The sequence below is a fragment of the Martes martes genome (assembly GCF_963455335.1).
Source record: "Martes martes genome assembly, chromosome: 14".
Classification (NCBI taxonomy): Eukaryota; Metazoa; Chordata; class Mammalia; order Carnivora; family Mustelidae; genus Martes; species Martes martes.
In genome coordinates, this window is record NC_137902.1 from 746,217 (window position 1) to 770,861 (window position 24,645).

The window sequence follows — 24,645 nt, forward strand, 5'->3', positions numbered from 1 at the left end:
AATACCCCAAATGCTATTTTTTAAGAGCCATCTGAGATGTATTTCGTTACCAGCACCGCACGGAGGGCAGCAGATAGACAGCCCCCACCTCATCTTCTTGGCACTTGGAGCGCCAGGTTTTTGTCCTGGAATTTCACAGGACCGCTGTCCCCGAGGCTGTCCACCTGTTGTGTGGACAGTGAAATTCCTGGGTTTCTTCTCAGTCCGGGTCGGTTCTGAGGCAGGCTGCTGGACGGGGTGCCCCAGGACCAGGGCCCCACTGTCGGCCCAGAGGGCTACTTCCGGGGTTTTCTGCAGACCCTGAGGTTGACAGCCACAGCGTGATGGACACAAAGCCACCGCGGGCCCTGCCTGTCCAGCAGCGAAGTCTGTCCCAGTGCCCCCACTGAACGGCCACCGCTGCCCCCCCACGGTGCAAATCTTGACCGAAGGCATGAGCACCTCCGGACCCTAGCGGCCGGCTCTTCAAGGTGCGGTCTCGCAGACCCCACCGTGTACCCTCCGCGGCACAGAGAAGGGACCGTGGTCCCCAGCAGCGTGGATGGTGAGCCGGCGGGGCTCCGTCCCCACTGCAGGGCACGCACGGGCTTGACCGACACCTACCACGTAGGTGACAGAGCTGCAGGGGTCAAGGAGCGCCTGGCCTCCCAGGGACGCTGGTGCTGGGCCGGGTGGGTCCGGAGCGTCCTGGGTTCGAGTTTCCTTCTAGGTCTTATTGGACAAAGCCTGACTTGGGGGCAGCTGGGGGAGATGTGCCTGTCAGGAAGCACGTCCCGGAGTTTCCCAGGGTGCGCTCCAGGCTGTGCTGGTGACAGGCACAGAGATCAAACACACGTGAACGTCCATGTGAAAGACCCCACCAGGGACAGGTCCAGGAAAGGCAGCTTTAACCAGAGTTTGAAAGTCTCCTTGTTCGAACGGTGCCCCAGGAATGGGGAGTCCCGCCTCCGTCCACGAGGCCCGTGTGGGCTGGGAACCCGAGTTTGGCTGCGCTCTCCTGCCAGTCAGGAGACGTCCCCACCGGAGCAGGTAGGGGTCTGGTCTCCCTCAGGCTTGGAAGAAGCCCACCCCCCAGGCTCACCCCCCAGGCCCACACATGCTCTGCAAGTTCGGATGCACTCGGGGTCACGGCACGGGGAAGGACCGTTCCGGATGCAGTAAGGGCTGGGTCGGGGCGAGCCTGGGGTCAGCAGGCTCTTCACTGGGGCCCGTGACACCCCCTCCCCAGAGCCTGGGCCAGAGCCATGGCGGCCACTGTGGCCGCAGAAGCAGAACTAAGCTCCCGGGAACGTGGGTCCTCATGCCGGGAATGCGCCCCTGCTCCTGGGACACCCTTTCACTGCCCACGTCCCAGGTCCTGGCAGTCCGTACATCCTATCTCTAAGTTTTGATGCAGAGTCACCTGTTTGTGGAGCGTGAACCCCCTTCCTGCAACTGAGCCCACCTGTCAGTGACGGCCAGGTCCCCACTGAGGGCCACGGGCACCCAGAAGGGTCTTAGCAGACGGTCTACACGGCTTGACCTTCCAGAAGCATTCTGAGGTCCAGCTCCTCTGGAAACGGTCAGAAGGCTGGAAGACGGTGCCTCCTGCCCAGAGCACAAGGAGCACCCAGGGACGCACAAGCAAATTCATCCCTGCGCCTTCCGGACCTGGCCACTGGCTCCAGCAAAGCCGTCCCAAATCCGTACCTGGGGAAGGGGCTCCCGACGCATGGCCGGCGCCTCGAGGACACCAGACGCTCCCTGTCTGGCCCGGAGCAGAGCTTTCCGGAGGGGTGAGCGGGGCCATTGTCTCAGGGTCGCTGTCCCTCCCCCAGGGCCGCACAAAGAGGTGGGGAAAGGTCGAATCCCGGCTTCGGTCAGCCACGAAAACCAGCCGGCCAGACGTCCGCAGCCTGTCTGACGTGCAGGGCACAGACCAGGAAGCCTGGGCCGGATCGTCCTCGGGATGGGCTCTGGTTTCCTTCCCTCCACGCAGGGCCACATTCAACAGATCGGAAGTGAGCCCCCAAGCCAGCCTGGGCCCCACGTCCAGACACAGCAGAGGCAGCTTCAAGTAAAACACTGGAACGAATTCTTAAGGAATTAGGGCTACAGCCACAGGAAGTAGGCTTTCCTCTGTTTTCAAACCAGGACCCCTGGAGGAGGCACTGGGGCCCGTGAGAGCCTCACAGTCCCCATGGCGTGGACACGTGGACACGGGACACCCTCATCTGACCTCTCCTGCCAGGCCGCCCGTGGGCACGCTCCGGATGTCCGAGCTAACCCTGGGCTTTAGCTGTTCACGTGCCTCCCGCTCCCAGAGAGGAAGAACCCCTCTGGAGGAGATGTGTGATTGCTGAGCAGTGTGTCTTCGTGTCCCAGACATCGACCCAGAGAGGGAAGGAGGAAGAGGGAGGAGGAAGATTCTCTTCACTCGTCCACCTGAAACACTCCCTGGGCTACAAGGGTTTCAGGCGGACTAGTGAAGGCGGCCCAGGGAGGACAGAGGAGAAAGGAGGACGCAGGAGGGAGAATCCCTGAGCCCTGCCCCTCGCCGCGTGCCCAGGGAGGACAGAGGAAGGGTCCCTACTGACTCGTGGTCCGGCCTCCGCCAACGGGTGGGTGGGCTTGAGGACACATTTCCCCATCGTTCATGCCCTTCCCGGGAGGCGGGACCCTGCTGTGGGCTTTCATCCCGACGGCTCCGCAGAACGACACGCAGGCCCTCCGAGAGCGTGAGATTGCAAACAAAGGCTCCAGCCTAATTTCAGCCACAGATGCTTGCGGGGCCGACTCCGGAAAGGCCGACAGAAAAGCCTGCAGGAGAAATGGCCCTGAAAACGACATCTCCAGGCTTAAACAGAGGAGCCAAGGAAGCAGGGAGCCCAGCAGATGGCCCGAGGGCATGGGGAGGCTGAGGGACGGGCCTCCTTGATCCCAGACTTGGGAGGAGGACCAGAGCCATCTGACCACGAGGACCGGGGGTGCGGCCCCAGTGCTGCCCAGGACCAGCCGTGGGACCCTGTGCCACCCTCCCGGGACCCTCCTGACGAAACACCACAACAAAGTGGGAGCGATGCCGTACTCTTGGGGGGGACTCCGGAATAAAGGGACGCAGCCAGCCCATGACCGGCGTCCGGGAAAGGGCTGCAGACGCCGCCGGAAGCAGGTCTGGCCACAGCACAGAGTGGGGAGCTGGGGCCGCAGTGATAAGCCGGCCTCTGCCGTCCAAGAGGCGGGCAGAGCCATGCGCCGGGAGACAGGCAGGTGCCCCGTGCGGCCTTCTCAGGTGGCCCCGAACTCTGTGCTCCTGCGGACTTCCCGCCCAGGAAACAGCGCAGCTGTCTCTGCCCCGTCTGAGAGCAGGTCCCAGGCGCGAGCCCGGGCGCCACCCATCTGCTAGGAGCGGCTGCTTCTTGACGGATAAGAGACCCTGGCCCCGAGCGGCCTGCGCAGCTCCGCCTGCCGGCTTCACCCAGGCCTCTCCACGGGACCGAGGACACTCAGGACGGAGCAGCTGAGGTGCGGGCACCGATCAGCGATGGGTTCGAGCCCCCTTCGGACCAGCCTCTCCTTCCCGTCTGGGTGAGACGAGCGCGCAGCTCCTAAGGAGAGTGTGGTCGCCGGTTCCGTGCCGCGCGTCCAGCAGGAGCCAGACCGAGGCCGACGGCTGGCCCTCGGGTCGCAGCCATGAGCTGTCCCCAGCCCTGGGGCACTCTGCTGCCCATCCCCACAAGGGCATCCTTGGGGTGCCACACGCATCCCGTCTCTCAGCTGTGAGTGCCGTGAGGACCCTGCAAACTGCACCAAGAGCCCTTACCTGAGAACCATCGGCCGACCACGGGCGGGGCAGAAGCTCCCCGTCCCACTGTTCGTGCTGTTCCGTGACTCCGGCCAACTCCTACATGTACCAGTCCCCGCAGACGCCTTTACGCAGCAGTGACCAAAGAAGAGGAAGCATTTCTAACAGGTTCTCCTTCACGCGAGTTAGTGGAAAATCATTACCTTTTAAAATTAAAGTTTTTGAAAGACTCTAGAAGGCACAGCCGGCTCCAGAGTGGATCGGCACCTGCTAGCCTCAAACAAGCCTCTAGAGACGCCGGCCGGAAGGGCCCTCGCCGCACCTGGGGGAGCACCGCGCACGCGCCCCACGCTGCCCAGAGTCCGGGGGTAGCGAGCACTTCGGAGCCCACAGTGGGGCCCACGGGTGGTTCCCTGTGAGCTGGGCGCTGGGGATTAAGTGCCAGGTTTTGAGCAGCCGACGCCCCAGCACCCTGGTCACGCACTGGCGCGCCAGGGACACAAGCTAAGCACTGTCGGTCCCACGTGATTAACACTCCCTGGTGACCGGCATCCGCAGGCACCATTCCAATCCTGACCACATGCGAAGGTCATAACAGGGAGCCACCGCTCCACAGAAGCCTCTGGAGGGGACACTATTGGCTTTAAAGCTCTCCTTGGTCCCCTAACCTGTGTGTCCGAGGGAGAGTGCTGGGAGAAGAGCGTCTCAGCCACCGACCATCACTTCTCTGCCTGTCCCTGCTGGGGGTCGGCTCACACTGCACTCAGACAGCTGCCCCCTAGCCGGTGTGGCCATGGCCCTGTGGACGTGGCTGCCGAGCGCGCCTGGGATCCTGGCACCCAAGATGGGACAGGCACAGACATGCCCACCCAGCCTGTGACAGAAGCCCCCTTCCCTGTCCTGCACGCACGCACGTGCGCACGTGGACGCAGGCAGCATATGCATACGCGTGCACACAGGTGGGCATGCGGGACACACGTGTGCACACATAGGCAGCCCGTGTACGTATACACACGTCTGACCCACACCTGGGCGCATGCCCAGTGCACACAGACGTGCACACGCATCCCCTGGGGCACACACAGCTCCTGAGACGTGTGAAAGGGTGCGGGCCTGGGGGTCACAGACGGGAGTGTCCTGGTAGGGACCCCCTTGGTCTGGGGGATCAGGCTGGTCTGTGCTCATACACAGAACGGTCCTGAACGGCGCCGGGGCCTGAAGGCCGAGGGGGGCAGCTTCCAACCGGGGTCTTGTCCTCCCTCTGGAAAGGTGCCCACTGCCCCAGCAGGCCCTGCCCCCAACCGCCCCCAGGGGTCCCCTGGCCCGTTGACGCTGACTCCTCAAAGACCCTTCCCACAAGCTCTCGCTCTTTCAAAGTTTTCCCCAAGCCCCTGCCCTCTCAAGGGAGAGAGACCTATTAATCAGCGTTGGGGAGACACCGCCACTGAGGACCCCAGCGCGCCGGCGCCCCGGGGGCCTGTGGGGGGCCGCTGGCGGGTCATGAGGAGGCACCGTGAAGACGGCCAGGTCCGTTGCCGGGGCAGCATCCCCGTCTCCAACCGTGCACTGTTCGTCCACAACAACAACACGCCGTAAAGACCCAGGATGGCTCCAGCCGGGCCACGAGGGCAGGCACTCGGGGCACACGGGGCAAAGCCCGGCCGTGGTGGTGAGCCCACGTGGGACCACGCAGCTGGTGTTCCGGAAGGAAGCCGCGTGGGCTCCTCTCAGACCGGCGTCCAGCAGACGTGTGCACGCCCACAGCTCGGGCCAGGACGAGGCCCTGCCCGGGGAGACCGCACGTGCTCTTGGTTTAGTCTCCTGAGAACACCCCGGGCTTCCACGGACACACCGGGTCTCCGACCTGGGAGAAGTGGGGGGCAGGGGGCACGTCCTCCCAGCAGCAGCACAGGCCCAGACTGACAGAGAGCCTCCCCACCGAGCTTCGGCACCAGCCCGCGGTCCTAAAATCCCCACGCGCGGCGCTGACGCTGAGAGCGGGACAGAGGAAGCACAAGCGAGAGGGACACAGAAAACGGCAGTACAGGTTCGTGAACACGGACCTGACCGTGAATCAGCCAGTCAAGCTCCCACAGCAGGACACAGGTGAGGGGAATGTCTCTTCTCGTCTTTTTGCTGTAATTGTGGGAATAACCATTTTGACGCCAATCTGCCAATCGGAAATACGAGCTAACATTTGCAAGACAAACTTTCTGGGAGAAAATACCCTACACGTGAAATCCGGAATTGTCATAATTAAGAATAACATCTTAAATTCTTAGTGAAAAATAACAATTAAGAATAATAGTTTGTGGGCGCCTGGGGGGGCTCAGTGGGTTAAGCCTCTGCCTTCGGCTCAGGTCATGATCCCAGGGTCCCGGGATCGAGCCCCGCATCGGGCTCTCTGCTCAGCGGGGAGCCTGCTTCCCTCTCTCTCTGCCTGCCTCTCTGCCTACTTGTGATCTCTGTCAAATAAATAAATAAAATCTTAAAAAAAACCAAAACAACAACAGTTTGCTTCCGCTTGATGCCACAGGCCCTATAACAAAGCAGACCAGAGAGAGGTCTCTTTCCTTCTGAAACGATAATGAAATCAATGTAATGATTTGAATGAGAAAATCAGTTGTTTTCAAACCAGACTCTCGAAGAGCCCCACAGAGAAGCTCATGCCGCGCACGAGCCCCGCCTGGGCCGCCACAGACACAAGCGGCGCCCGGAGCAAGGAGGCCTCCCGGACACGCGGCCCGTGCACACGGCTCCCAGTTCAGAAGAGACACCCTCACGACCAGCAGAGTCGACAGAGAGGTTGGGGCTCGGGTCTGTGACCGCTCCACGCGCAACGAGGCTTTCTCCGGGTGCCTCTCGGGACGTGGGCTGGCATGACCCGTCCACCTGTCTCACGAACACCGGGCTGCCCAGAGCTCCTGGGCCACTCCCACCCGCCACTCCCACCACAGCACATCAGAAACACCGCCTCACTGCCGGGGGCTGTCACGGGCTGTCGGGGGGCTGTCGGGGGCTGTCGGGGGGCGGCCAGGGGGTTGCGGGCACCGTGTCGGTGGCGGAGTGTCTGGGGTATGGCTGGTACAACAGGCTACGTGGAGACCAGAGGCCACCAGTGTTTCCTCCTGCACTTAGTGGCGGCACAGTGACCTTTCTGGCCGGCTGGGTCCTGGGGGGCACCCGGAGAGGCTGGGCCAGGCCGTGATGGGGCGACCCCCCTTCCAGGCCAAGTGGGAGCACCTTCCCCAGGACACAGGGGCACCCTGAAGGAAGGAGGCTGGCCGCAGCGAAGTCTGGCATCTGGGCACGGAGCTCTGGCCACCGGGGAGCTGGCCGCACCCCTCCTCTTGGCTGGGGTCTTCGGTGGTTTCGTGGCGCAGGGGGCGTGCTCTGCCGAGGGTCTTCCGGTCCGCTCCAAGGCTGGCGCTGTCAGTGGGGGGGGTGCCCCTCCCAGACAGGTCCCCACGGGCCCACCCGGCACCTGAGCGCAGGCAGGGTTCCGTCCCTGGTAACTGGTTTTCAAAACGGCCACCAGCCTCCAAAACCACATTCTTCCCCATCGCTGTCAGGGATGAAGGACGGCAGGTGGGCGCGGCCGGGCCTCGCGGAGACGGGAGGGCCTGGCACGGCCGTCACTCTTTGTCCCTGCGGCCAGCTGAGCGCCCCAGCTGCCAACTGCCACCGCGCAAGGCAGGAAACATACCCTCGGAGCGGTGCCGCCCGCAGGGCTGAGCCGGAGGCCGCGTCCGTGATCAGCTTCGTGACACACGGCCCGTCGGCCGGCACGTGACGGTCGTGTCAGTGTGTGTTTTAATTACGGCTCTGGCGCGGCCAAGTTTGCTCCCGGGCCGTCTCCCCGGTTCTGCTCTGCGGGCACGCGGGCGTCCACGCCCCCGAAACAGGACGCTGCCGGCTCACCGGGACGGGGTCGTCTCTCCACACGCAGCAGGCCCTGCTCCCGGCCCCTCTGCCGTGACACGGTCTCCCGGTCCCACGCGGGCCTGGCGGACCCCCACGCCGGGAGACGCCCCGCCCCACCCCACTCCGGTCGCCGGAGGGACAATCGCTGCCTGTCCTCCGCAGCGGCCGCGGCCGCGAGGCGCTCACTGGCCCCTCATTGTTCTGGAGGCGGATGGAATTAACCTCTGATGACTCCTGCCGGGACGAGGCCCCAGGTCCGGGCGGGCTGACCCGGCCGCTCTAGCTGGGGGAAGCGCAACCAGACCAAGTCAGACGGCGGCTTCTCAGGGCAGCGCTCCATGGAAGAGACCCAAGCCGCCGTCAGGCAAGAGGCACGTGCCCACCCCGATGCCCACTTCGGCCGTCTTCCCACACGCACGCTGTCCAGGGCACTCCTGGTCACCAGCCACGCTGCCCTCGGGTGGTCTGAAAACCACGTGCAGCCCCTTCCCCGGAACCAAGGGTAGAGGGTAGCACGTCCTTCTGCTTCCGTCCCCAGGACCCAGTCTGCAAGCACTGAATGCGGGCGTCCACAAGGGGCTTTTCCAAGAGGAGTCACGGCTCAGGGCGGTCTGCCTGTCCACTCAGGTGGAGAGGTGGAGGCCCAGGCCCAGGCCCGTGGTGGGCAATGTGGGTCCAGCCCCGCCGCCTTCTTCCGGCCCTTGTCTCTCCTGGGCCGTGCTGTGGTTCAGGAGGAGAGGTCGGGAGCCCCACTCACCTCCTCACTGCGGAGGGACAGAGAGCACCCCAGGCCCCGTGGAGGATGGATAGCGGCCCCCTCCTCCTGGCTGCCCACACCCCAGTGCCTGTCCAGAGCTGCACCTCCTACACTGTCCGCATGCCAACCTCACTGATGCCCCCAGACTACACCTGAGAACCCGACAGGACCCCACAGCTCCCAGCTGTGCCTTCCCACAGGAGACCCCACCCCAAAACAGGCTCTGCTGGCCTCTGGCCCGCAGACCCGGCGGCATCTGAGTCAGGGCTCTCCTGCAAAGAGCACGCGGTCCCAGTGAGCATGGGCGCTCGGGAGGACGCCGCTCTCGGGTCGCTGCTTTGACTCCGGTGTCCCCCGGCCGGCCAGGTCTTGGGGACGTCCCACCATGAGGCAGACGCACCCCCACGGCCCTGCTGGCACCAGGCCGTCACCACGGGGCCAGGCCCTGCGTTCAGCCCAGACAGCAGCGGGCACACGGGAAAGTCTCGCGGAGCAAACGAGGAGGGGACGCCGGCTGGGAGCAGCCTGCTGGGAAGTGGTGACCAGAATCGGAGGCTCCGACCCGCCACGGGCGTCTGTGGCCCACGCAGGCCGGAGAAAGCCAACCAGCCGGCTGCTGCGTGGTGCAGCCTGATGGCCTCCAGGACGGCCTCCCACGAGGGTTCTGGAAACACGGCGGCAGGAACGGGGCCGCCGCGGCACCGCCCAGTCCAGAGCTCACACCAGCCACCACGTCTGCGTCCCGTGGGGAGCTGTGGCTCAGCAGTGCCCGCTCAGCGGGCATCCTGGTCGCGCACCTACGGGAGCCCGTCCCCCCGACCCCGCGCGGGCTGTGACGCCCAGGGGACACTGAGATTCACGAGGCTCAACCTAATGCTTCTCAGCACAGGGGCCTGCGGGTCTGGGGCCCCGCGGACGCACGCTTCTAACACGCTCCCGGGGACGCTGCCCTGCAGGAGGTGGTGACTGACGGTCCCCGCACGTCCTCACTGGGCAGTTAATTCGGAAGACAAGCAAAAGCAAAGTGAAGTGGGTCAGAGGCCCGACGGAGAGCCTGCCCCTCCGCGCGCTGGGCCCTGAACCCGCATTCACCAGGGCCGGACTCGGGGTGCCCAGGTTTCCGGAACGCTGCTCCTCAACCATCTGCTCGCGGGCCCGCCCGTGGGTACCTCAGGCTGACTCAGACGGTCAGGGTTCCCACAAAATCTCTATCAGTTGTTTTTATAGTTAAAGCCTCTTTAAAGGGCGCCTGGGTGGCTCAGAGGGTTAAGCCTCTGCCTTCGGCTCAGGTCATGATCCCAGGGTCCTGGGATCGAGCCCCGCATCAGGCTCTCTGCTCAGTGGGGAGCCTGCTTCCCCCTCTCTCTCTCTCTGCCTGCCTCTCTGCCTACTTGTGATCTCTGTCACATAAGTAAATAAAATCTTTAAAAAAAAAAGGAAGCCCAACCATGCTAATAGTAGATTCTGATTTTCTTAGAGATGCTCACGTGGTATTTTAAAATTTGGTAACTAAAGACGCCTTACCTAGTGCCACTGAAGTCAATCACCAGCGCAAGAAACTCGTTCTTTTCCAGGTTAACTTAGGTTCAGATGAACCTCTGCCAACGAGCGCGTGTACTGTTCAGCATTTGGCCTTTCAAGCGTTGTCCCGGCATTAGGGGCTGTCACGGGTTGAAGCAACCCCCCAAATCCGTGTCCACCCAGACCTCAGAACAGGACCTTATTTTGAAGGAAGGTCTTTGTAGACGTGATTAGTGAAGGATCTTGAGATGAAACCAGGCTGGCCTTCGGATGGGCCCCGAGGCGAGGGGACAAGGACGAAGGGACCGTGAAGATGGGGGCTGGGAGAGGCCGCGTCACGACATGAGCTCAGAGACAGTGTGGCGCTAGTCCCACGCTACCAGCAGGGGCGCCTTCTGTGACCTTTCGAGGCCTCCCTGCACCCTCCCTGTCCACGCCAGGAGCCCTGAGCCTCCCCACAACGCGCCCTGGGTGTCCCCGCCCTCGGCCTGCTGTGGCTCGGGCCTCGAGTCCCTGGGACCTCCAGCCACCGACGGTCCCGTGCCTCCCCAGCACCACCACAGTGGGGCCTCCCAGCAGGGCAGTCAAAAGGGACCTGGAGGGGCACGTGGGAGTTTAAGAGAGGCCACCGGGACTGTATTTATTACGTGACCTCCTCTAAGGAGGGACCACACGAACAGAAGACAGTTACCATCTCTCCAGGTACTCAAAACCAGACGTGGTGCCTGACGTCACACAGACGTGCAGGGGTGGGAGGGGGCAGACGCCCTGGGAACGTAGCTTCTCACCATCTGAGCTCCGGAGACGCAGGCAGCCTGACCTCCCCGCGTCCCCTCGCCCCCCCGGCTGGCGGTGGGGTGCGGCCGACGGCCCTGGGGTGGGGGGTGGGGCCGGGACCCCAAGCTGCTGGGCCAGGGCCCGTCGGGCTGACGGGAGATGGGGGCCCAGCACAGGGCCCTGTGGGCTCGAGGAGGGGCAGGCGCGTGTGCTGTCCCACTTCTGAAAATCTGAATCCTCTCCCGAGAAGAGCATTTTAGGTCATTCCTTCTCTAGATCGGTAAATTCTGACGGGAAAATCATCAGAACCAAGATCTTCCTTCGCCTTCCTGCAGGAAAGGGAGGAGAACGCGGGACAGACTTTCCGACTTGGCAGCCCTTCAGAGACGGACACTTGTGGATCCCGGGACCGTCCAGGCTGCGGCAGCTCGAAGACTCTTGAAGCTCCTCAGTGATCTCGGGAAACACGTCAGCCGTGAGGAGAACCTACCCCGGTTCACAAGGGTCCCTCCCACCCGCTGGGACCACCGTGCGCAGGAGCCCCTTGTTGTAGGACACGCGCCGAGCTGCTGAAGGCCACGGAGCAGGGGAGAGGCACCTTGAGCGCGAGGGCCACGTCCCGGGACAAGCAGCGCAGCGTCCTTTGTTAACCCTTTGAGTGCTGCCGGCCCTCAGGTGTCTTCCCGAAGGGCGTGTGGCGCAGGAGCCCAGCCCCACAGGTCGGCCTTCCCAGCCCGGGGGCGGGCAAGTGTGGTTCTCAGGCAGGAGGCTCTGACGGCATCCGCACCCGTGTGACCGGCCCCCGCCGCCCTGCGCCTCCCGCCCTCTGCGGGCCAGCCCCCCGGCTCAGCCCCTGCGGGGAGCAGCCGCGCCGTGCGCCACGCACCCCCGGGGGCAGCCCTGGCCGCGCGTGGAGCCGAAGCCCCCCGCTGGGTCTCTGTCTCACGGGGGAGAAAAGGCCACGTTCGACTGTCCTCGGACCTCCCCGAGCGCACGGCCTGCTGGGTTAGGCCGGAGGGGCGAGGAGGGGCTGTCTGCCCAGCGGGGTCACTGTCCTGAGCGCCCATCAGGAAGGACCCCTGCGTGGAGGGTCAGGATCTCACAAGAGTGTGGCTTTTCAACCCCCAGTGGCCTGAAATGAATGCAGGTGGTGGCTCGTGGGGAAAGACCCCGGGGCCCCAACAGCGTCAGACACGGGGCCACGTTTCCACAAGACAGACGAGCTCCCGGGCTCGCTGGAGGGCGACGGACTCGCTCTCCACCCTCCTCGTGGGGAAGGGAAAGCGGGCAGCGGCGAGCGCAGGACTTCAGAGTCCCAGCGGGACTCACTGGCCCGTCCTGGCGGACAGCCCCGCACCACAGCACCGGTCCCCCGGCCCCCCGGTCTGCCAGCACCGGCAGTGCGCCCAGGCGCACCCGCCTACGGCCTGTGAGCCCGCCCAGTGGGGCGCCATCGGATTAGTTGCATCATGAGAGAATTCCCACGCGCCCCTCATTCTGGCGCCCACAGGGAGCTGTAAGGTGGACAGCCCGACCCCTGACTTCCAGGAACAACTTCTGCAGAGACGGACGACGGATGCGCGGTGGGGTCTGTGCCCCGGGATCCCGACCGGAAGGCGATCGCTTGAACAGCCCCCGTGTCTCCACCGGGGGTGCGCTGTGCACCTGCTGTGGGCTGCCAGCCTCCCCGTGCAGGCCTGCTGGCGGGGTCCGGGCAGACTCCCCTTGACTGCCGCTGCCGCTGGGGCCGTGGTCCCTGCTGCACGGGTACGCGGTGGACCCTCAGCCCTGAGCCAGAGCCCCAGGCCCCCCTCCCTGGCTGCAGAGGTGATGCTCCGAGGTCCCACGGCTGGGACAGTGCAGGGCCGAGGCCTCTGTCTGCACCTGTTCTTAGTGGAGCACCCGCCAGGGGCCCGTGGGTGCACCCAGGAGACACACGGCCTCCGAGCCCCAGGAACTGACTGACATCCACGAATCTTTCGGTGAAAAACTGATTTCCCGCACGCGCAGCGAGGAAGCCGAGGGAGCAGCCCCTCCGGCCACATCTCCCCACGGGCCTGCCCGCTCTTCAACAGCGGACAACAGAACCGTCACAGCGGGACATGACGGCATGTCGTTGGCAATGACCACCTGAGCACTGCAGAGGTCGGCGGGACTCTGTCCCTTTCTAGTTCCAGTAACGGCCCCTTTCAACTCTAAAACCTCCTTATGAGGAATATTTGCCTTAAATCCCAGCAGCGAGAACGGCAGGGCTGAGCCTTCCTGTGAGGGCCCTGACTGCGGGCTCCCGACGAGGCCGGGGCAGGTGCCTACCTCCACCACGGACTTCGAGTCCAGCCGGAAGTTGAAATCACCGAACACAAAGTACGACACTTTCTCGAATCGCTGGTCGACGATTCTGGGAGGAGAGAAGGAGACACCGTTACCATCACACCAAGCAATCGGCCTCCCTTCCGCCACACGCCCCACGCACACGCCTTCCTCGTGCTCCCGAGCAGCAGTGACCACGACGCACGCCCACCAGACACACGCGGCCCTCTCCACGCGGACACGCGCGAGCCACCAACGTGTCCTGCCCAATGGGCCTGCGCAGCGTGGAAACCGCATCTGGTGGGACGTGTAGCCTGCGCGCTGGAAGAACGAGGGCCGGGCGGGGGGCTCTTGCGGGCGCGCCGGGTGGGGACGCAGGGCAGGACTGCTGGCCGGGGCCTTGGCCTGGCGCTTCCAGACCCCTCCCAGCAGGACAGACGCCTGTGCTGGCTCTGACGCGTTCAGGTATCGGCCCGTTTCCACACTTCCGAGGCACAAAAGCACCGTGAGGTGCGAGGTAAGGGAGGCGCCGGCTGCGTGGAAACATCTTTTCCACCTTTTTTCAAGCGACCCCGGTCCCTTCCCTACTCTTACACTGACACTCGCACACACGAAGTGCGACAGCCTCTGCGCCAGCCAGCAGCCTCCTCCCAGTCTCCTCTCCGCTCACAGCGAGGCACGACGACGGCTCCCTCCACCCGCGCCAGCGCTACCCAGCGCGATTAATGACCACCGTTCGCTTCTGGCGGCAAAGCCGAGCGCCGCTTTCTTCCACCGGACGGCAGAACGCGAGAGACGGCCGCGGAGCAGAGCGCGAGCTCGGTGCAGGGGGACGGTCAGGGAGCACGGCTCCACTCTCGCACCTGCTGGGACAGAGCTGTGGGGCTGCAGGGGCACAGGGCGGAGGGCACATCCCCAGATGGACTAAAACCCAATGTCGTCGGGCCGGCAAAGGCCAGGGACAATGTCTTAACCAGATTAACTTGGAAACCTTCACTGGTTACCAAGAAACCTGGTGCATCTCCAGTCCCCCTGGTAATGCCTCTGTGCACCGGCGGGGCCTAGCATGATGCTTGGGCGCCGTGTCCCCTGCCTCGCCCCCCTGGACGTGGGTGCTGTGTCCCCTGCCTCAACCCCTGGACGCCGGCACTGCTTGCCACTGCTCTGGCCTCCTCGATTCATTAGCTTGAGAGACAGAAGGACGGACAGAGCACAGGAGCACATGACACCCTGCCCGGCTCCATGATGCTCTCCTGGGTCACAAGAAAGGTCTCCGTAGGCCATGACTGCTCGTTCCTGGCCGTGAGCGGTGGGGGGCATGGGGGGCAGAGGGGGCACGTGGGGTCCTGGTGTCAGGAAGCTCGCCAGTGCCTCATGGCACTTGTCAACACTCTGCCCACCCGTCCCGTCCGGGGAAACAAGATGCACTTCCACCCCCAACCCCCGAGCACTCCCCACACGAGGCCGCCCGCCTGCTCGGAACGTGTTGAATCCGCATCTTCTGCCCTGACTCGTTTCCATCCTGTTCTTTTCCGTTTCTCGCCGCGTTCCTGATGAGCTCCAGGAGCATCCCTCGGAGGCGGCGAGAAACCACCCTTGGGGTCCGCGGCTGGCGTCTGGGCCGTTGGTGGGCCTCCCGCGTGACTGACCCCCGCCTCGCGCGAGCGGGGCCCCTGGCCGGGCATCCTCCCCGAAAAGTCCACCGAGCTCCGGGCGCGGACGGCTCCCCCCTCCCACCTTCACGGCAGGGCCCCCGTCAGCCTCCCACCCGTGCGGAATCGCGGTGCGACGCTGGGAATCTCCAGGTATCGATTTTCCTGGCGGCCGGCTGAGCGCTCCGTGTGCGCCATCCTCTTCCCAGTCGGTTCACAGAGCACAAAATCCCCCAAATCACAGGGCCTTTTGAGGCCCTGCGCTCCTCCCCCGAAGACCGCCACCGACCCCGCAGGCTGGCAGGCGGCCTGACTTTCCACAGGGACGCCCTTCCTGAGGACGGGTCCTTCAAGGACATCTCGGCTGTTCTCACATTTCTCTCCTGCGTTAATCACCGTATCATCTAGTTATGTCCACAAATAACCTGTTTTTCTTTTTAATTGGAAAAACTTTCAACTCATACGTGCATTTGAAGAGGAAAGGCGTGTTTAACAGATCACTGGTGAGTGCAAACAGCAGTGTCCTTTACTCGTTATAAACTTTGCTACCGAGGAAACACTGTTCAGAAATATAGGGGCGCCTGGGGGGATCCGTGGGGTGAGCCTCTGTCTTCGGCTCAGGTCATGATCCCAGCGTCCTGGGATCGAGCCCCACATCGGGCTCTCTGCTCAGCGGGGAGCCTGCTTCCCCTTCTCTCTCTCTTCCTGCCTCTCTGCCTACTTGTGATCTCTGTCAAATAAATAAAATCTTAAAAAAAAAAAAAAAGAAAGAAAGAAATACAAGTGTCAGGGGTGCTGGTGGGGCGCCTGCTGCCCAGCCCAGGGTCCGCCCCTCCCCGGTCCCGCGTGGACTCCGCCCCTCCCCCGTCCTGAAGGGACAGAAGCTGCTCCTGCCATTAAACAGCTTCCGACGAAAAAACTCTTTAGAGAATGAGTGTAGGGCACCTGGAGAGGTCTCTGAGCATCCTGTCAGGACACCTGAGCACGGGCATCCCGGTCCCCGGCCTCACGGGCACAGGGCGCAGGTCGGGTGCACAGACGCCCCAGCAGCATGGGAGGCGGCCTCAGCCCTGAGAACTCGGGCCCTTCACACGGTCCTGGTGCTGCCACGAGCAGGCCTCCGGGGCCGGGTCACAGGGACAGAATACAACCGTTGGGGTTTAATCACATGCTTTTAAGAACCCAAACCAGCATCATTCACAGCTTTTCACGGGGACTGATTTCTGTTTTCTAAGGTCACACCTGTTGCCCCCCAGGGCACCTGTCCCCAGGGGGTCCCAGAGGAGGCACAGGGTCGCCTCAGCAAACAGATGCTCCCGCGATCCGGCCTGCCCTGCCCTGTCTCAGGACCCGGCTGCTCCCTCCACTGCTCCCCTCCCCCATAGCCCACGCCCGGCCAGGCTTCCTGACCTGGCCAGGGAGGCTCCTTGCACATCATTCCACCAAGGCCTGGACGCACAAAGGCCGGGTGGGTGCCGTCCGGGCCGAGGGGTCTCTGAGGTCGGGACTGCTGTGCGGGAGACGGTTTCCTAATGCTCATCCGCTGCTGACCCCCGGCGCCGGCCGGTCGGTGGGAGCGGGCGAGGACATGGTGAGCAGAACGTCCGCACGGCGCCTGGACCCCCGGGGGCCGCGCACCCCAGCCTCCCCACCAGCCTCCACAGCCTTGTGTCTCGCAGACACATTTCTCTTTTCTTTCTTTTTTTGATTTTTATTTTTTTGAGAAAAACTAAGCCAAAGCACCTTCCGGCTCGCTCCTGCTCCCTCTGCATGTCGGAGAATCTACGTTTCTGACGGTCCGTCAGCTTCTGTCCGCCAAGAAGCACCGAGCAGTGGCGCTCCTGGGGACGGCTCACGGGTCAGACTCCTGACCCTGCTCTCTGCACACGTGCTCCTCCTGGGACGGGAGCACGGAGCTTGAGACGACGTGTGACCGCAGAAACGTGGCGCGGGAGACGCGGGGGTGCTGCGTACGTGGTGTATGTGCATGTCCTGCTGTGCAAGTGTTGCACATGTGTGGCGCGTGTACACACGTCACGTATGTGCAGTATCTGTTTCTTACCAAGGATTCTTCCTGTGTCCCCACAGCTCTCAGAGACGAATCACAGCGGGAAAGAGAGTGAACATGCGCCCATCAACTCCCGTGTGCTGAGCCCACACTGTCTCATAAAATCTCTGCCTTAAGAAATGCCATCTGTCCTGTGCGATTTGCGGGACGTCCCCGTCAAGCCCTGGGCTGGAACAAGGCAAGCACCTCACATTTTCTGGGATCAATGAATATTCAGAAGGTGTGTGAAGCCACCGGGCCGTTCCGGGTCTCCGGGACACGTGGAGGCTGTGCTGGGAGCTGCAACTGCCCACAGACAGAGGGATGACAGGAACCGCAGAGGTCAGGTCCGAGCCCGGGGTTCCAGCGAGCAGGAGACAGCACCAGCGAGAGCGTGTTCGCGGGACCGCAGAGAGCCCGGGCTCCTGCGCATACTGGCCATGGGCCGCGCATGTCCTCACGGGTCCCGGCCTGACGGGTCGGACGGCAGCAGAGGGACACGGGCAGTGGCGCTGTGGGAACAGACCACGGAAGAAACAACTATTGGCTCATCAGACGGTATTGGGCTGAACAGACTCCGCAAAGCTCCAGGGCGTCCAGCGAGAGAAACGCTCGCTGCCGCAGGCTCTCCCGGACAGCCCGCACGGCGCTTGGGATGCCCACGGCCGCGCCTGCCCTGCCCCCGAGGGAGCCACGTTGACTACAGGGAATCGGTCAGCAGGGCCGGATTCTTGTAATACTATCATTAAACACCTCAATTTTATCACATTTCCATGCCCTGCTCCTCTTGATGTAATGGCCTGTGCTCGTTAATAACGAGCGCCGTGCGCAGAGTTGGCGAGACAGACGGGCTGTCGCGGCTGAGGCAATCACCTGAGTGCCGGCCCGCGGCCCTCACGGCACTCACGGCTCATCTCAATATAGCGCCGTTGGGACCAAGAGAAAAAAGTTGTTTTAAAATTAATTACCTTGTCAGATGCTATTATGATGAAAAAGTAGGCCCACATCAATATCCTGTGCCTAATTCAAAAAGAGAATTACAAGAAAAGCCATAAAAATCCATTTTTTAGGCCTTGAAAACAGAGTCCCGTTCCGTTTTGACAGGCGATTTCATCATGGGACAAGGCACGCTGACGCGCGTCGGGAAGGGGCCGTGCACTCGTGTCTCGAAGACGAGTTGTTCCCTGAGTGGAGTTGGACACTCTGGCGTTCCCAGCTGGTGGCCCTGGCCTTGGCCACCGCAGCACGGACAGCACCAGGAGCGCACAGGCTGCTTGTCGCCCCCGAGAACCTGGTGTGGCTCGGAAAGCAAGCGGGGCACGGGCAGGACGGTCACCGGGTGGGACAGCTGCCACACCAGGGAGCCGGGGGAGGACTGTTCATGTGTGATGCGTCTGAGGCAGGGACAGGGAAAGGGATCTCAGGAAAGCATGAAGGGAACAATCTGTTCGCAGGGCCCGGGCCAGCGTCGGGCCGGCACAGATACCTGACTGTCCCTCTGGTGTCAGGCAACGTCCCCACCAGTGGCCTAAGGGCCCTGAGTGATGGCCCACTGACGGGCCAGCTGTGGTCGCTCAGTGCACAACGCACTCCCCAGGGCCAGGCATCTCGCGGGCCTAGTGACAGAAGGTGTGACTCCTGAGGCGCCGGAGGTGGGGAGCGGTGTGGCTCGGCAGTGGGGCGCCGTGTCAGGCCTGGCAGGCACCCCTTGGGCGGTGGGAAGTGTGTGCTGGGACCTTGGCGCGTCCCTCGCTCAAGGGCGCCTCGCCGTTGGTGCTGGGGGCGGGGGGGGCGCACAAACCGTCAGCCACACGCACGGGGTCAGCCGGAGGGGCCACGGCACAACCCGGCAGTACCGGGCCGGGCAGAACTCTAGTCACTGCGCAGGAGTCACAAAGTCCATCGCCTGCCCGGCCTCCGCTGCAGACCACTGCCACGTTTCCAACACCTGTGTCTTGTCTTCGCAGCCGGAGGCCGTGAGGCCCTGCTGAGCCCCGAGTGTGTCCCTGTCCCCAGATTCTCAGGTCAAGGCCCCAAGCCCCGCGTGGCTGGCCACGGGCCCGGCACACCCCTGGGAGTGATGAAGGCGAGTTGGGTCCGAAGGGTGGGCCGTGCTCAGGAGCAGACACCCCCGCACGCTCTCGGCTGCGCGCGGACACAGCGGCCAGGCTGTGGCTTCTTGGACCCGGTGAGCTGGCACGGGGTCTTGCGCTGCAAGGAGCGAGCGTGTGTCGTCTGAGCCACGGGTCTGCGGCACTTTGCACTGTGAGGACAGAGACAACTCGAGCCAGTGGGCGCAGTCCCCGCCTGGGCCTCGGTGTCCTTGTCGTGCGCTGTGACGGGGCTGCTCACGCCGGGATTTCCCAGTGACCAAGGCCCTGCTCCTGCCACCCACTGTCCTCCAGCAGAAGCATGCGGGGGGCAGGCCCAGGATGGCGGCTCCCGGGAGCCCAGGGCAGCGGGCTCCCGGCACCAGGCCCGGCCTCAGCCTGCAAACAGCAGGAGGTGAGTGAACACGTGTTTTCTGCACTGAGAGCCGCTCTCAGACGGCTCGGACGCCACCACGAGCTGCGCGGTCACAGAAGCTTCTCGAGTGTCAGGCAGAAGACACGAGAGCTAGTGTCCTGGAAAGCTGAGGGCACCTTTAAAACCTCCGCTACCAGCGAGCACAGGAAACATGTGGGACGCACGCCACCCACGGTCCCTGGACCAGCGTGAGCACGGACGCTGGCCAGGCTGAGGACGCTGGCGGGCTGCCCGTCCAGAGTGCAGAGTGGCCAGACCACAGCTCGCCACATCGTCCCGTCAGCAAAACAAAACAGCCAGACGCCAACAAAGTAGCAGTCGGTGGTCAAGACGCGATGGGACGGGCCAGACGCCGACGCCGTGGACGGAGGCGCTCAGCAGAGACGCTCAGGAACGCGCAGCGACGTGCTCCCACGAGTGACGGCGCGACCCTGCGAGCATGAGCGCTGCAGACAAAGGCCCGCCCACGAGGCCACTTGGACAGGGGTGGCGGCAGACACAAGAGAGTCAGGAAAGGAGGGCGGCCTCGAGGACGCCATTTTATGTCCTAACAGAAGGACACACGAGATAAACATGGACACACGGCCGGGACCAGCAGACCGCAGGGCACACAGTCTGGACGCTTTCTGGACGCTTGAACTTGTTTTCAGTGAAATAAAGGCTGTTTCACAGACACTGTCCATTGTGAGACATAAGGAATAATGAGCTCATGTTGTCGGACGGCAACTGGACTTCACACGTCCTCACAGCGCGCTCCCACCTGGTGCCGGGAACACGCTGGCGGCCCAGAGCCCGCAGGCTGAGCGGGGGCGAGGACACGGGCCTGTGTGGCCCCCGAGTCCACGCCACACAAGACGCACACGACAGTGGTGCCCTCGGCCTCCGGGCTGGCGGACACCCCAGAGGACGTGCACGTCCGGCAGCCCACGGGCACTCGGAGCAGGAGCTCTGCGGCTGGCCACGCGGAGGGAGTGTCCCGAATGACCCAAGTCTTTAGCGCTGTGCTCGCCTCCGCCTAGAGACGCAGCGGCTTTTCTTCTGCCCACTGAACAGCCCGGCGAGTTCTGGGAACTGCCTGAAGAGAAACGTTTAGGTTGGAGGCGTCTTTGAGCAGCTGACAGCTGACTGATGGCCGCCCGGGAGGCCACAAAGGGGAGCGGTGCGGCGGCCGCATCACATCGCCTCTCCCTGGGAAACTAATTGCTCCCAATTGTTCCGAGCAACATTATTTTTCTGGCAATCATTTCCTTTGAATGCCCAAAATGAGCATGAAACAGCTCTTTTGCCTGGACATAAAAGTTAAATGTCCCAATGTTGATCAAATTAACTTGAGCCCCAGGACAATGGACTGTATTTCTGAGAAAATAATGGGGGACAACGGGGCGCTTCATGCCAAGATTTCACAGTTGTAACGTAGAATGTTTTGTTGGACTAAGCCAGGCCACGTTTCAAAGGGGGGCACAGAAGAGCCCTGTCACTTGTGCAGAAAAATCTCATTTCACGGCCAGAAGCTTGGGGAGCCGTCAGGAAGCTGTGGCGCTGGCGGCTCAGGAGCGACAGTGCTCCGAGCCCCCGCCCCGTCTCAGCCACAGAGCGCGCCCTGAGTGCCCCCCCGCGCGCAGCCGTCAGCACCGGGGGCAGGCGCTCCCGCGGGAGGACGGCTCCCCAGGTGCGCCCAGGGCTCTGGTGCGACCCGCCTCCCAGGCTGACGCTCGTCGTTAATCACGCACGAAAAGCAAAATATTCATGAACTGCACAAGAAACATTAAGATTATTATTTGTATAAAACCCAGAGGGCTCGCGGCCTGTGCTTTCTTAAGGCTGACGTCTCAGCCAGGAGTCCTGTCCAGGTGAGCCCGGCGGGGGTCGGCGTCAGCAAAGCGGCCACGTCCTCCGCAAGGTGCCCCGTGGCACTCACAGTTGGCACTGCCAGGGGGGCAAACGCTTCCCCGGAGTCTGCATGCTGCAGAGAAACGGTTTGCCTCTTGGGTTTCCATACACGACATTTTCATTTTGGAACAATCTTAGATTTATAGAAAAGTTGCCCCCATAGCGCTCCGTGCCTCCGGGTTTTCACCCTCCATCCAGCGGCACGGGGGGACGGGTAAGCCGGGCCGCTGCGCCACCTCTGGCCGGGTCTGACGCCATGGGGAGATGAAGCCGGGACCAGGCAGGCTCCCCTCGCAGGAGCCTCCTTGCTGTCTCCCCGCGTCCCCACAGAGCACGGCGGACAATGCTCCCTTAGGTTCCCAACGCCGTGAATGGGGCACTGTTGGTGGCAGCGTCCATTCAAAGGGCCAGCGTGGCATTGTCCTCCCGATCGGCGAAGCAGAATGCAGTCTGCTGGTGGCTGCCAAAAGGTTAGGCGCCCCGATGAAAGGATGGCCCGTCACTCAGCGCCCGTACAGAGCTGCCCTTTGTGCGGGGCAGCCCGGCCCTGCTCCGTGGAGGTCCGGATCTGCGGCGGGCTGAGCTCCGCACAGAAGCAATTCATGGGAACGCACAGTCGCAAAAAAGTGCCCCGAAACCCAACGGCTGCTTTCCCGGAGGCCACGAGGAGCAGCAGTGCGGGGCGACGACACGTTGTAGCGGCCGACCCCACTGACAGCTTGGCTGCAGTCACCCAGACCGTTCGGGGCTCTGTCCTGACCCCCAGACTCTGCGGGAGGTGCCGGCGGGTGGGTGCACAGAGTCTGGCCGGCCGGAAGGCCCACACAGGGTCCCGGCTCCCACCCACAGCGCCCATCAGAGCAGCTCAGGCTGGGGAGCCGGCCCACGGTTCTCCCGAGGTGCGCCCTCCCCGGAGGGCCGCTCCCTCGCACACCCCTGCCGTCCCGGCCCCTCCAGGAGGTGGCTGGCCAGGGCCCACCCGGGTGTCCCGACCGGCCCGGGCAGTGCCGGCATTCCCCCAGCACAGATGTGGGGCTGCGGAGCCCTGCACGTTGGGGGCCCCCCAGGGCGGGCGTGGGTGAGAACAGGACGGGGGGAGCCCCGCGTGGGTGGCCACGGGCCGGCCTGCTGTGATGTAGCGCCAGGACTCAGCTGCCCATGCCCAGGCTGCAGGCTGGCTCAGGCCGCCCGGCTCCTGCAGTATCCTAGGCGTCCAACCCACCTCTGAGCCCAGCTCAGCCAGGGCCCGGGGGGGTCAACACACAGCCTGTTCTGGGCTGACGGCCAAGGCCCTCCACGCGGGAGCAGCAGCAGAAGCAAAGAGACCCGTGTCTCATGCGTGGTTCCTCCGTGTGGACCTGGCAGGGGCAGCAGGAGCCAGGGTCCCCGGACGTGACCCGATGGCCACCGTCCCACACCGGATGGCACGAGGCTGCGAGCCAGCTCCCTGTCCAGAACGCTCCTGCTGAGTCCCGCGAGGAACCCAGGAGGGCCGTGCGTGTGTGGGGGGTGGGCGGGCGAGGATCCACGCAGGCCGGGGCAGGGCGGTGCTGGGTGCAGGGGGAGGGGTCAGTGGTCCGAGTCTAAGTTCTCGGCACATGTCCGCGGACGCCCAGCTCCGTGCCCTGGATGGAGCAGAGGTGGGGTGGGGCAGGGCCCCCAGGGAAATCTGAGATGGCCTGAGCAGAAATGGGGAGAGCCCTCCCAAGGCCAAGTGGGTCGCTGACATCCCTTGGGCCAGGGAAGCTCTCAGGGGAAGGGCTGACCTGAGGACTAGGCAGAACCGGACAGCCCCACGGACTCAGGCCCCACAGACCTGGGCCCCAAGGACCTGGGCTGCGAGGCTGAGCCTCAGCAAGCCAAGAGGGACGCTGGTCCAGGACCAAACGACCAAGGGGCTGCCTTCCCTTCCCAGGTGCTCACCAGTCCTGACCACCAGCACGGTCGCAACGAGACCACAGACACACAGCGTGGGCACGTGCGGGCGGCCGGCCGGCCAGGTGGAGTCCAGCCCAGCGGGAGCGCGAGGAGCGGACGGAACGAAGACAGGCCCGTAGGAGCCTGGGCAGGTGGGCTCCAAGGCCTCCAGGCCCACAAACCCAGGACCCCGAGCCCAGCGGCACCATGGGAAGGCCCGCCCGCGGTCGGCAGGACGTGCGGCAGCGTCCCCGTGCCCTCAGCCAAAGCGTGGGCGCTCCAGTGGACATCTCCGTACGCTTGCCTCGCTCTCCTAGCACGGAGGGAGGCGGCCCCCGCCTTCGGGTCTGTCCGGCTGAGCCTGCACAAGCCTGGGGACTGGGGCTGGGATCTGAGGCAACGTTTGCAGGTTTCGTATTTTGGCAAACGGGAAATGACCAACGTGGGCGGCACGGGCCTTGAGGGGGTGCGAGCCGCCGTCCTCGGAGGTGGGGCGGGAGGGGCTGCGCGGCACCTACCTGTCGAGCACGTAGCCCAGGGCCTTGTGCCGGATCCCCGAGTACACCGAGGGGCTCGTCTCCCAGGCGACCAGATTGGAAGCGTCGTGAAAAAGATGAATGTTGACCAAGTCAAAGGCACTGTGGGGACAGAAGGACACATGGTGACAGAGGGCTGGTGCCACAGGGCACCCGATGTGGCCCAGCTCCCCAGGGCGTCGTTGGGCCCGGGCCCGAGGGTCACAGCGGGCAGCACTCCCTGCACCCAGCCCTGTCCTCCTCGGCCGCTTCACGTCCCCCCAGAGCACATCCCCTGCCTCGTCAGAGCAGGACACGCGCCCTCACGGTCTAAGTACACGCGGCCAACAGGGAAGGGGCCGTTTCAACTCTCCTCCACCAGGAGGGAGCAGGACGGATGAGAGCAGGAGGGAGGAGGGACAAGGAGACGGCAGCAGAGGCTCAGACTCCAGGCACAGGCAGCGGGCGGTGTGGCCAGCGCCTCACGGAGCTGTAGGCCACTCCCCGTGAGGCTGTGACCCCGGAGGAGGGACACGACGCGGTTCCTTCTAGGTGAGAAGCCCCCAGGCCCCCAGCTGCAAGGCCCCAGGGAGACCCCGCGGCAGGCGGTCCCCAAGACAGGGACACGCGTGGTGAGGCCAGATGCCGGCCGTCAGCCCTCCCAGTGCACGGAGACCCCCGGGCATCACGGGAGACGTGTGGTCTCACAAGGAGGTCAGCGTGCCCACACACGTACGCCACGGCTGTCACGGTGCCCGGACGGCAAGGCCGAGGACCCCGTGAGACGCATGTGCCAAGTTCACAGCCATTTCCCGGGGCGGCGGTGGCCGGGGGAGGCAAATCCTCTCACTCGCACGGGGACTCCAAGGTACCCTGCCGATGCCCACACTGTGCCGCGGCGGCCAGTGGGGCGGGAGCGAGGGCACAGGGCACTTGCTGGACCGTCAGAGTCTGCGGCTCCTCGTCCCCCCTCCCTGGCCCCTGCCCCAGGGAGAGCCGCCCGAGGGCCCCAGGGAGGGCACTGT

At 64.0% G+C, this 24,645-nt stretch overlaps 1 protein-coding gene across 1 annotated transcript in view; it reads right to left on the reverse strand.

Annotated features, from left to right (window-relative positions):
- The window catches only part of INPP5A (inositol polyphosphate-5-phosphatase A), a 167,203-nt gene that overhangs the window by 22,670 nt on the left and 119,888 nt on the right, over positions 1-24,645 (reverse strand). Inside the window, exons 8-9 of the mRNA XM_080823170.1 lie at positions 23,624-23,743; positions 13,077-13,161 (exon numbers count right to left, since the gene is read on the reverse strand). Of these exons, the coding sequence (XP_080679296.1) occupies positions 13,077-13,161; positions 23,624-23,743 (205 nt within the window). The remainder of the gene's footprint in view (positions 1-13,076; positions 13,162-23,623; positions 23,744-24,645) is intronic.